Source organism: Oratosquilla oratoria, chromosome 8 (genome assembly GCF_046742065.1).
Source record: "Oratosquilla oratoria isolate Oo_2021 chromosome 8, ASM4674206v1, whole genome shotgun sequence".
Taxonomy (NCBI): Eukaryota; Metazoa; Arthropoda; class Malacostraca; order Stomatopoda; family Squillidae; genus Oratosquilla; species Oratosquilla oratoria.
The window spans coordinates 17,646,726-17,659,412 of NC_134784.1; the positions used below are offsets into that span (position 1 = coordinate 17,646,726).

General features: G+C 41.4%; 2 protein-coding genes across 3 annotated transcripts in view; one reads left to right on the plus strand and one right to left on the minus strand.

Annotated features, from left to right (window-relative positions):
• Nucleotides 1-12,687, plus strand: part of LOC143027613 (protein prune homolog 2-like) — a 289,335-nt gene that overhangs the window by 259,696 nt on the left and 16,952 nt on the right. The window lies entirely within an intron of this gene.
• LOC143027605 (uncharacterized) lies at nucleotides 4-8,355 on the minus strand. Of its 2 annotated transcripts, none has more exons than XR_012966617.1 (2): nucleotides 308-8,355; nucleotides 4-151 (listed from the first exon to the last, which is right to left on the minus strand). XR_012966617.1 is itself a non-coding variant. In XM_076188962.1 (2 exons), the coding sequence occupies exon 2, from the start codon at nucleotides 6,950-6,952 to the stop codon at nucleotides 710-712; it is 6,243 nt and encodes a 2,080-aa protein (XP_076045077.1). In that variant the 5' UTR covers nucleotides 6,953-7,860; nucleotides 8,017-8,355; the 3' UTR covers nucleotides 4-709. The 2 variants fall into 2 exon arrangements, 1 of the variants encoding a protein (XP_076045077.1); XM_076188962.1 differs by having other exon boundaries at nucleotides 4-7,860; nucleotides 8,017-8,355.

The following is a 12,687-nucleotide window of genomic DNA, read 5'->3' on the forward strand; positions in this document are numbered from 1 at the left end:
GGGTACTCGTCGCTAACATTTATTGGCAATAGAAAACACGACTTTCTCTTCTTCACACAACAGGTGCTTCCGTTGAAACCATGGCAGCACACAGTAATTGGAAGGAAGAGTAGAAGTAGAAGTAGTAGGAGGAGGAGGAGGAGATGAAAAACTGTAAACAAACCAGAGCAACGCTCGTTACTAACAGCTTTTATACAGAATTACAAATAATCTGAACATGAAATACGAGCAGCTTTAAGGCTAAATTCATTATGACATACAAGAAACAATATACCAGATCTAAAACTAAATTCAGCTCAAAACTCACCGAGTAGGCCGCGAAGGGAGCGGGGTATACAACTGAAGGCGTTTCAAACCACACTGGCTGGAGGCGCGACGTAACATCGCACCACCGCAACAGGTTCTTACACACCTTCTTAAGTCTAATTCTTAAAGTGAACATTGTACAAATAATGAGATGCTATCTTGCAGCACAGCTTGCAGACAACTTACAACGATAGTATTCTTAAGCAGACGAAGCTTCTGCTCGCAGCATACTTAAATTAAACATTACAAAAAAAACAAACTTAAAAACCTCTTCCGAGGGGAAACGAGCCTTACGACAAAAAGATATGTAAACATGGGGATACACGGACATATAAAAAAGCCCCGTTACCTCTCGTAACGGCACACTCCCTTCCTAATTTTCTAGGGGGAAAAATTACCAAAACTATTGACCTAGCAACACAAGCTCAGAAATGGGTCTTACATATTCATGGGCTTTGTTGTTTACCACAACTCTTACTTGGACCTTCCTGACTAAATCATCCTTGCCAGGGAATACTTTGTTTACAATACCCAAGGGCCACTGTCCTTGGGGACACTCTTGATTTTTTACCAACACTACATCATCCACCTTTACATTTGGAGAGGAATTGACCCACTTTCTTCTGGGTTGTAAAGAGGAAAGATACTCTTTCTTCCATCTCTTCCAGAATTCCTCAGCAAGGTGATGGACATGCTTCCATTGAGATTTGTATACTGCCTTAATATCTATCTCTTCAGGAAGAGTTACAGGAATATCAGTTTTCTGAGTGAGAAGGATGGACGGAGACAAAATGAAAGGACTACTAGGGTCCGAGGAAACAGGAACTAAAGGTCTGGAATTCACGATCTTACATACTTCTGCAAAGAAGGTTACTAACACCTCATGTGTTAATGCCTTGGGGTGATGGTTAGTCAGTATCACATTCATGATGTTGCGGACTATCCCCACCATACGCTCCCATGCTCCACCCATGTGAGAAGCATGAGGAGGGTTAAACAACCAAGTGCAACCTTGACTTGACAAGAAACTATTGACATCACCACCTTCATCGGTAATGGCAAGCAAGTTCAGTGCTTTGACAGCACCTACAAAGTTCGTGCCTCTGTCAGAACGCATCATCTTAACTGGGCCACGAATACAAATGAATCTCTTTAAGGCATTAATGAAGGAAGAAGTACTCAATTCTTCTACAGTCTCTATGTGGATAGCTCTGGAAACAAGACAGGTGAACAGAACGCCCCATCTTTTACTTTCGAGGAAGGAACTTCTAGTGCGCCGAGTTTTTATATGCCAGGGGCCAAAAAGGTCAACTCCTACATAGGAAAATGGCGGATTGGGAGTAAGTCTATCGACGGGTAAGTCTCCCATCTTCTGAACACACACCTTACCTCTTACCCTTTTACAGGTGACGCATTTGGAAATGACCTTAGAAATGGTACGTTTCCCTCCCAAAATCCAGAAACCACCTGTACGGACGGCTCCTTCTGTAATCACTCTCCCTTGGTGGTGCACTGTCTCATGGTAGTGACGGATCAACAACAAGCCTAAGTGGGATTCCTTTGGAATAATAATAGGCCTTGCAAGCATACCAAGTACATCACTGCCTTGACTCAACCTGCCTCCTACACGAAGTAGGCCCTTCTGGTCTAAATAAGGAGACAGAGATGCAATGGGACTGGAAGGAGGTAAACAAACTTCACCTTGCAATTTAGTCATGGCAGACGAGAAATAATCCTTTTGGTATGTCTGAACAATGAAATCAGCTGCATCTTCTAGTTGATCGGGTGACTTATGTTTGTTGCATATATGCCAACCTGAACAACACTTGTTACCTTGTTTGAAAGAACGGGCTATATGCTTAAGGAGAGCTACCGCTCTTACAAGTCTCCTCCAACAGGAGAAATTAGAGAACCTCTGAGCTAATGACGCAATTGCAGGCTCTACATTGCTTTTGTTTGCACTAACAAGGGGTTCAGACTCAATTGTGTAGTCTGATACCTTTACTTCTTTATCTGTCTCAGGGCTTACAAGAGGAAAACTTCCACTGGTGGATACAACATCCTCAAATAAGCTTGAGGGACCTGACAACCAATCACTCTGATTTAGGTTGGTTATTTCAAGACCACGGGTAGCCAGGTCTGCTGGATTACAATCTGTAGGTACATAATGCCATTGGTTAGGTTCGGTGGACGACCTAATGTGGTCTACTCTGTTACTCACGTAGACCTGAAATCTACGCCTTTCATTATGAATATAGCCCAAGACAATCATGCTGTCAGAATAGAAATGCCTTGCGTCTAAGGGTTTGTCCAAGCAATCCGAGATGGAATTGCTGAGATTAACTGCCATCACTGCAGCACACAACTCTAACCTGGGAATAGTATGACCATGGTTGGGAGCTACTTTAGCTTGTCCCCTCACAAAACACACCTGGTAGCTTTTGGTATCACTGAAAACCTTAAGATATGATACAGCTCCTACTGCTACTCTGGAAGCATCTGAAAAGGTATGAAGCTCTATCCTGTGAGCTTGAGACAAAGAAATACTAGCAAACTGACGATTGATGCTTATATCCTTGAGGTCCCTTAAGGACGTTAGCCATCTGGACCATTTGGTATGGATCTTAGCTGGTATGGGTTCATCCCAACCACACTTTAGATTGGTTATCTCTCTTAGGAGTAGTTTTCCCACTATTATTACTGGAGCTAAGAATCCCATGGGGTCAAACAGACTATTTACAACAGACAGTATCCCTCTTTTTGTCGAAGGCTTGTCTGAATCCATGAACTTATAGACGAAAACGTCTCTTTGGATGTCCCATAAGAGGCCCAGGCTAGACTGCATAGGCATAGAGTCAGAAGTTAGGTTCAGCTCCTGAAGGTTCTCAGCCAGCTCACTGGTGGCAAACTTTTCCAGCACTTCCTTACTGTTGGAAGTGATCTTGTGCAAGCGCAGGCGTCCTCCTTCTTGAAGTGCTGACTTAGAGTCTTGGATTAACTTGTAAGCAGTCTCCGCATCTGGCAGAGATGCTAACCCATCATCCACGTAGAAATTGTTCTCTATGAAATAGCGAACTTCAGGAGAGGCATCTTCTACAGACTTACGCAAGCCATAAGTGGCAATGGCGGGAGATGGCGTGTTCCCAAAAACGTGAACAGTCATTCTATACTCAATCAACCTTTCATCAGGGTCATTATTCTTGTACCAGAAGAATCTGAGATAATCTCTTTGCTCAGTCTTCACTTTGAAATTGTAGAACATCTGTTCTACATCAGCTGCCACTGCTACAGCTTCCTGACGGAAACGTAGAAGAATCCCGAGAATACTGTTTGTCATATCAGGACCTGACATCAGCATATCATTTAGGGAGAACTCTCTGGATTTGGCAGAAGAGTCGAACACAACCCTGATCTTGTCAGGTTTCTTAGGGTGGTACACCCCAAACAATGGAAGATACCAGCACTTCTGATCAGACTTCAATGGTGGTGCAACCTCAGCATGCCCACGATCTAACATCTTTTGCATGAAGGCCATCATATGCTGACGTTTTTCCGGCTTTGTGCTGAGGCTACGATGGAGAGACAGTGTGCGGTGCCACACAAAGTCTCTATTATTACTGGTGGCTACAACATTGGGACGGAAAGGCAGTGGCGCGACCCAATGACCACTTTGATCCTTGCGGAACTCTGAGTTCATAACATCCAAGAACTTCCTGTCTTCAATCGACAGGGCGGCCTTGTCATCATCTTTGGTTACCTTGAACAAATCATCCTTTACTTCAGAAACATGAATCTGGTTACCACATGGTGCGACTATAGAGGGACGTCTATCATGTACAAAGGATGTTTTGAAACTGCTAATGACAGGAGGCCTACAAGTGCCATGGAGACACACTTCCCCAATGATTGCCCAACCCAGACTGGTCTGTTGAGCTAGAGGGGCATTGACAGGTCCAATTCTCTGGTCAAAAATGTAATGAGCTGAAGGCACATCTCGACCAATGATGAGTAGAATCTCAGCTTCAGGAACCAGAGGTGGAATACATTCGGCCAGATCGGACAGATGGGGATAACCACGAGCTATGGCGGGGGTGGGTATCTCTTCTCTTACACTGGGAATGCTGTCGCATTCCACTAACTGAGGGATATGCACCTCTTGTGAGTTATGCCAAGACTCGATGGTGTAATTTTTGGTGGTGCGCCCAGAAGCGCCCGTTACACCTGCACAGGTAGCTAGACGATATGAAACCCGTTTGCTCAGCTTGTCAAACAAATCGAAAAACTCAGACCTTGCTAAAGAGCAATTGCACTGATCGTCTAGGATGGCATAACACCACACTCCGAGCTCTGGCTTACTTTCAGGATAGACCTTTACCAAGAAGGTCTTGGCGCAGGACTTACTCATGGAGGTGGGGTTACTGCATATCAAGGTACATTTGGAATTGACCGCAGCATCCTCCCCTCCCTGAGTCTTTACTATGGGGGTAAGAACATTTGGAAGCGGCACTTGATTGACTACAGGGGAGCGAGGTGTTTTATCTTGAGCAACCTCCCTTCCATGCTGTGTAACCGCTTGAGTCGAACTCCTCTTCGACCTGGGTTCATCGTGATGTAAGGCAGTCACATGAGTATGGGCCTTACAGAGTTTGCAGAAAGTTCTCTCTTTGCAGCTGGAAGGAGGATGGTTACCTTTGCAACATTTGTTGCACACTCCTTTATCGTTTAAGAAAACCTTCCTCTCGCTCACTGACATGGTGCGAAAAGCCCTGCAGAAATCCAAATGGTGTACGTAGGCATCATGGTAGACGCAAAAATCTCCCTTTTCTGCCTTTCTTTGCTCGGTAGGACTAGCGGCGCCAACAGACCTGTCAGCGCCCATGGTCGACTTACTGCCACTGGACAACATGGTGTCAGTCTTCTTCACACGTACTTGAGGAAACTTAGAGGGAGGTGGCTTCTCTGGTTTCACAAAACCATCGGCTCCAAGGCTTTGATAAGAGAAACATGGATCATTCTCGACCCTTGCCATCTCCTTCACAAACTCAATGAAGAAGGAGAAAGGTGGGTACGGCACACCGTGAGCAGTCTTGTAGTTCATGGCTCTGCCAGTCCACGCTTTCTGTATACAGGGTGGAAGTTTTGCGACAATGGGATTGATGCCTGACGAGGCGTCATAATATGCAAACAGTGTACTGTATACAGGGTTAGCCTTCAAGGCTTCTATCTGATACAGAATGTCACACAGGTCGTATAACCTTAAGGTGTCTCTAGGTGAAATCCTAGAGAAGTTGGCGAGCTTCTTTTTAATTGAAGTCTCAATGATCGAAGGGGCAGCAAACCTGTCATCCAAGCGCTCCCAAATTCTACTGCACGCCAGGTTTGGATTCTTGGCATTTGAGTTTCTGGTTGTACGGGCCCATTCTTTAGACTCAGGACCTAGGTACTTAACTAACAGGTCTATTTCCTCCTTACATGAGGTGCCTAACTCTTGCACGACTTCCTTGAAACTCTCTTTCCAAACAGCATAGTCTTCCGCAGTATCATCAAACGTAGACAGCCTGCTAAGAAGTAAATCCTTCCGCAAGAAGAACTTGCTCAAATCGGCAGAATTGGAGGTTGTCCCCAACCTAGGAGATGCACTCCGAGGAGGTTTTACTACAGGTGGTGACACATAAGAAACATGGTTAGCAACAGGTTGCTGCGCAGGTTGCACAGACCTCACCTTTACCTTTTCCATACGAGGTTCAAAACTGAATGGAACATTGTTAGCAGGCTGTGAGTTAACTCTGAAATCAGAACAGGGCTTGAAAACAGGGCTTTCAGGATTCAAGCCTACCAGATCCTTCTGACTAGCGGAAACATCGACTATACCACCCTGTTGCTCCACATATAGTTGGGTGCGGGTAGCGACTGTACCTTTTAATTGGTCCCAGTCACTGCATGTTTCCCAATCATCGTCAGGTCCTAAGTGCCTAAGTTCGGCTTCGGCTTCTTCCAACTCCTTTTGCTGTGTCATAACTTTGAACTTGGCCTGCATTTCAGCCTGCTCTTTCATAAGCTGACCCTCCTGTTCGGCAAACTTGACTCTGATACGAGCGGTCTCCACCTTGGCTCGTTGCTTCCTTGCAACACTAACACTGGTGCTACTGGAACGACCTGACCTAACCGACCTTCTTGAACTGCCCTTCATGGAAGGGGGCATACAACGCTCAGAGTGGTCGACGAGGGATAAAGGAACTTGATTGGACTTCGGGTCATCTTGTAAAAACGGTTCAGTGTGGTGTTCCTCTTCCGTGACTTCAACTGAGGAAGAGGAAGCATAGTTACTGATTACCTGACGAAAAGATGCCTGAAAATCCCTGTCTTCGTGCTTCACTGATTCAGCACGAGCCAGACTTTCTGAAGTACGTTCACGCATTAAGAATTCCAGGTACCTTTTTACAGTATCCTGGTACACAGCGTGGGCCTCATACAACCAAGGACCATGATTCGGTTCTTCCAATAAGGCTTGTACTCCTTCTCTACTCGCCTTTACCCTCTCTTCATGCTGATCAGACGCTCTCTGAAAAGCCTCTTGCCCTTCAGCCGTGAGGACTCTGACCCTACCAGAGACGGGTCCTTCATCTATACTGTGGTTGGAAGACATATTGCCAAGCGAGAGAAACAGTGAGAGACAAGACAGTAATATGATAAAGAAGACAAGGAAACTCGAACTTAATCGAAAACCACGGAGTACGTTACCACACTCCTAACTATACGACTATTGAGGTAGACAACAACAGATTAAACCCTACATTTGGTTCAATCTAAAAATGCACATTAGTCGCATGCTTATATTAACATATGACAGGATTTAGGCAAGGTAGCTTGCCTTCAAAGGAAAAACACATGCTTAACTGCGACGTGGTGTTATGTAAACACTGTTGGGGCTTGGCAACCATACGTTGTTGCCACATCACACTCGCGCGCCGATACGATCACTAAGACTGCCACATCACACTCGCGCGCCGATACGATCACTACACTTTGGCTTGCGCTACACTACACTTTTACTTGCGCTACAAAACCAAGCGCACACACGTAAACTTATGCCAGGAAGGCGACACATCAAGTTCATGTGGTGACGACGAGGGGAATCTAGACGTGGCAACGGCGTGCAGGGCGTGGTCTGGCCGACACCTCAAGATGGACTTGGCATACTGCATGGCTAACTTTTAACTCCTTCGCAGCGGCTCTTTTCATTCACCTCTTCACGAAAGCGATTTTCTTGGCAGAGAGCGCCAATGGCCATCGTTTTTCATTATGGCGTCACAGATTACTCTGCGACGCATAGGGGGTTAGCGTAACGAGTGCCCTCTTTTCTGGATTACGTAACGTAAACAACGCGGGGTTAAGGATCCACGGGGTACTCGTCGCTAACATTTATTGGCAATAGAAAACACGACTTTCTCTTCTTCACACAACAGGTGCTTCCGTTGAAACCATGGCAGCACACAGTAATTGGAAGGAAGAGTAGAAGTAGAAGTAGTAGGAGGAGGAGGAGGAGATGAAAAACTGTAAACAAACCAGAGCAACGCTCGTTACTAACAGCTTTTATACAGAATTACAAATAATCTGAACATGAAATACGAGCAGCTTTAAGGCTAAATTCATTATGACATACAAGAAACAATATACCAGATCTAAAACTAAATTCAGCTCAAAACTCACCGAGTAGGCCGCGAAGGGAGCGGGGTATACAACTGAAGGCGTTTCAAACCACACTGGCTGGAGGCGCGACGTAACATCGCACCACCGCAACAGGTTCTTACACACCTTCTTAAGTCTAATTCTTAAAGTGAACATTGTACAAATAATGAGATGCTATCTTGCAGCACAGCTTGCAGACAACTTACAACGATAGTATTCTTAAGCAGACGAAGCTTCTGCTCGCAGCATACTTAAATTAAACATTACAAAAAAAAACAAACTTAAAAACCTCTTCCGAGGGGAAACGAGCCTTACGACAAAAAGATATGTAAACATGGGGATACACGGACATATAAAAAAGCCCCGTTACCTCTCGTAACGGCACAGCATGATATATATAATGAATAATCCCCATACATGGGAATTAGAGATTGGTAATACACCAGAACCAATACTCAAGATGGAGAATTCACCAGGTTGTAAGTAAAAAGATTAATTATGAAAAGGATATATCATTAACTCAACATTCTTGGAGAGGGTGGCCAACCATACCTATAGCATCAAATCTCTTATATAATACTTCAGATAATGTTTTTGTATATATAAACAAAAAATTATAGGCTACTCTTATCTAAATGAAAAAAGTAATGTTGTATAATTTGTTATATATGCTTTCACATACTAATCACTCTAGAATACAGATTTCATACAGCTCGATATGCTTAATTGCTGTATTTCAATCTTAATTCGACACCTATCACTTCACTAAGTTAACTGATTTCATAACCTCAGATGCCTATATTAATTTGTAATAGTAGCTTATTTACCAAAAAAAATTATTCTGTTGGGATTTATTCCTGAGAATGACATCGCCCCCTGCTTCTTCTGGTATCTTGTATTTTTTGAGGACACCATCTTCCATGATGAACTTGGTCTTGCCATACTCCTCTTCTTACTGCTCCTGCTAATCCCATGGTAAACTGAACAGTATGCTTATCTTCCAATCTTGGTATCACATTTGGCCTTGAAATGGTGCAAGATGCCCTTATGTCTTGCAGAGCCATGACTGCATATTTCCTCTAACATAAGGCAACCACTCTTGGCCTACTAATGTATCTTCCACCCTGTTTAACCTATCTTCACCTACACAGCAATGACTATCATCTTTATCTTCCACTACTTCCTTCTCCTTTGTCATGCTCAGATTTTTTCTTTATCTCCAATCTTGTCTCCCCCTTCCATTTTCCTTAAGGTAATTAACCATCCCATGACTGTTTCACGCAGGTACAACATTGCTATTTTGATCTGTTTCACTCCTATTACCTTCTACACACATTATCTCCTGCCTGGTTTGCTTATTTCCCATTTTCTGACTATACTTCTGTCCAATTTGCCTAGCATAACAATCCTAGATTCTATGCCCTAATTTAGTGCACCTAAAGCTCCGAATTGGTCTTTTCCAACTATCTCCTACTCGTTGTCTTGCATATCTCAGACTTTGTATTGAAAACACACCTCTGCTCTCACTCCTCAGTCTGTTTCACACCTCTCTAGTGTGAATTTTTCCACAAAACTTGCTGTTTGCATCAATGTCTCACATTTTTGTGGTCACGTATAACCGAGCCTCATCATTTAAAGTGTCAAGGAATTTTTCAATTATGAACACCTATTCTCTCAGCAGTTACCATATTTTCCTCACACAACCATTTGTCTAAGTTACTCTTTATATTCTTGGCCTGCTCCATATATGCACATTCAATATCCCTCCTAGCCTCTCTGATTTTCTTTCTAAAATGTTCTGGGGTAATCTCATAATTTTTGTTAATATCTTATCCTTGATTTTGTCATAATCATGCATACACCCTTAAGGCTTTGGTAGATAGATTTGGTTTCATTATTGCTGATCAAAGGTCCCTTTTCCATCCAATTTGATTTGCTATACCCTTGAATGTTGAAAAGAACATTTCAGGTTCCCTTTCATCGAAAGTGGGGGTAAGCTGTTTGGCCTTAATAACGATATCCTCTACATCTTTTTTCCTACTCACTTGAGTTAACTGATAGTTATGCTGTACTATGAGTCTTTCCCTTTCTAGGCTCATTTGAGTTATCTGGAGTAATACTGTCTGATGGGTTTTCAACATATTTTGTATGCATTTCAATGATTTCTGTCTAGTCTAAGATTGACTTCACTACTGTATATTTCCATGTATAAGACGACCCTAAAATCCAAAAATTCACCCCTTAAAATTGGGGGTCGTCTTATACTACCATTATAAAAACCAGACCTTGAATTCTATGTGAGATGACTTGGTAGGCTAGCCTGCTGATAACCACCGATACACAGGAAATGATTCACATTATGATAAGAACTAGTAATAAAGGTAATTAAACCATATTTACCTTATATATTATTGGCATATCTTTATAGTAAATGGCAATTGTTAATAAATTCGAGGAATAATTCTATATTAATGAAATTACGGTACTTTTAACTACTCTATGTAAACACATTTAACACAGCTGAAAAAAATGTAAACATCGAGCACTGGTTGCATTCATAGCAACCTTTTTCTTTCGCTAACTTTTCAGTAATTTTTAAGACTGAAAATAACAATTTTGGATTACAGTACATAAAACATTTATCAATAAAAATATATTACAGTAGTTGCATTTAAAACAGAAAATTTAAAAATTTAAAAATTATAAAACTTAATTTCTAATCATCATCAGTATTACACATCAAACGTATTTCTAAAACCTTTATTTTCAATAAAATTACATTACATTTACAACTTAAAACATTATAAAACTTTATTTATTTATATAAAACCCTTCAAACTCGTCACAATCATCACTCTGTTTCGAAAAGTTGTTCGAACATATCACAAGATTCCTCAAATATGCCGTCATCGTAGGGATCCCAGTCCGGTTCCAGTGAGTCGACTTCGGCCTGTTTGTCCATTTCATTTTTCGACCAAAGGTTGTATAAACCTTGTCCCACAGTACTTGATTGTATAGGACCTTTTAGTTTTGTCTCCATAATTCCCATTATGGCTGGTTTCTCTATTGACAAATAGTCATTCAATTAGTTTATTCCAGAAATCATACCGTCCATGTTTGTATATGCCACATTTAATTTTTTTCTTTTCTCCTCTTTTTTGTTTTGTTTCCATTTTTCTGATGTACCATTTTCTCAGTCTCGGTCCAGCACTAAAAAAAAAATAAATAAATAAAAAAATAATAATAATAATAATAATAATAATTTTTTCAGTCTCCGTTCTTTTCTCTTTTTTTTTCCTCTCTCTCTCTCTCTCTCTCTCTCTCTCTCTCTCTCTCTCTCTCTCTCTCTCTCTCTCTCTCTCTCTCTCTCTCTCTCTCTCTCTCGGCTTCACTTCTAAGTGCCCCATCATTCTCTATTTCCTCTTCATTCATTTCCTTTTTTATCCACACATTTTTGTATTTTTCACTGTGTGCTAGTTTTGCTGCTTTTAATAGTATTTCTTCCACTATCATTTGAGTTCTTAGTTCGATTTTCATTTGTCTGTAGTTTTTTCTTTTGAGTATGTACCCTTCCTATGCATGTCATCGATTTCCTTTTTTCAGATTCTGTCCCTCGTCTTGAACCGCTTTTAGTATCTCCTTCGCAATTTCCTTCTCTTTTTCTCTTTGGTAATTGTGTACATTGTGTTTTTCATTGATACCATAAACTACAATGCATTTCTTTTTGTCCACTGTGTCACTCAATTTTCCTTTTCTTTTATCACTTTGATCACTGTTTCCTTTGCATTCTCTTCTACCTGCTGCTGTACTATTTCTTTGAATGAGAGATTTTGATTTTCACGTTCCTTTGTCACTGATTTTTTATTTTGTTCAGATTGGTCTTTTTGATTCATCTTTTCAGCTACTGCTTGTAATTGTTTTTTAACCTCTTTCTTCAGTTCTTCATTTGTATTTCTAACCTCATTTTTCTTTCTTTCATTTTCTCTTTTGATCGCACTCGGCTCACTTTTTAGATCATTTGTCTTAGTATCACCCCATTAGTTGTGCATAAGTTGGATACCTCTAGTTGTAAAGCTTTACGGGCTAATTCTAAATAAGTCAAATCTTCTGCTAAGTTGTTAATTTCTTGATTCCTCATTGCTCTGCTAATCCTAATATCTCTGTGTCCATAGTTTTATCCATTGATTTCCAATAAATCATCATTGACGTACCTGCTAGTCATCCTTGGAGTAACGTTTAAACACTTTTTTTTATAACTCCTGATGGGGACTTAACTCTGTGTATGTGTGTGTGTTGTTTTGTTTTGGTTGTGCTTTTCATTACGCTGTGAAGGGATTTTGGCAGTAATCTTATATCCCTGGCAACTGGTTTCTAGTGAGATATTTCTCTGGTGTCACCTTATTCATTATATTTGGTGAAGCCCATAAAGATATAGAAAAAATCAAGATTGAGAAAGAAGTATGGCAAGGCAATACAATTTCACCCAAATTATTTACAGCTTGAAAGAGATTTTAGGAAGGGTGAGTTAGGAAGAGAAAGGTTTGAAGATTAATGGTGAATACTTGAACCACTTAAGATTTGGAGATGGCATTCTTATTTCAGAAAGAGCAAAAGACTTGTAAGATGTGCTGAATGATCTGACCAAGGAAAGTCTCGGAGTAGGTTTAGAAATTAGTAAGTATAAAACCAAAG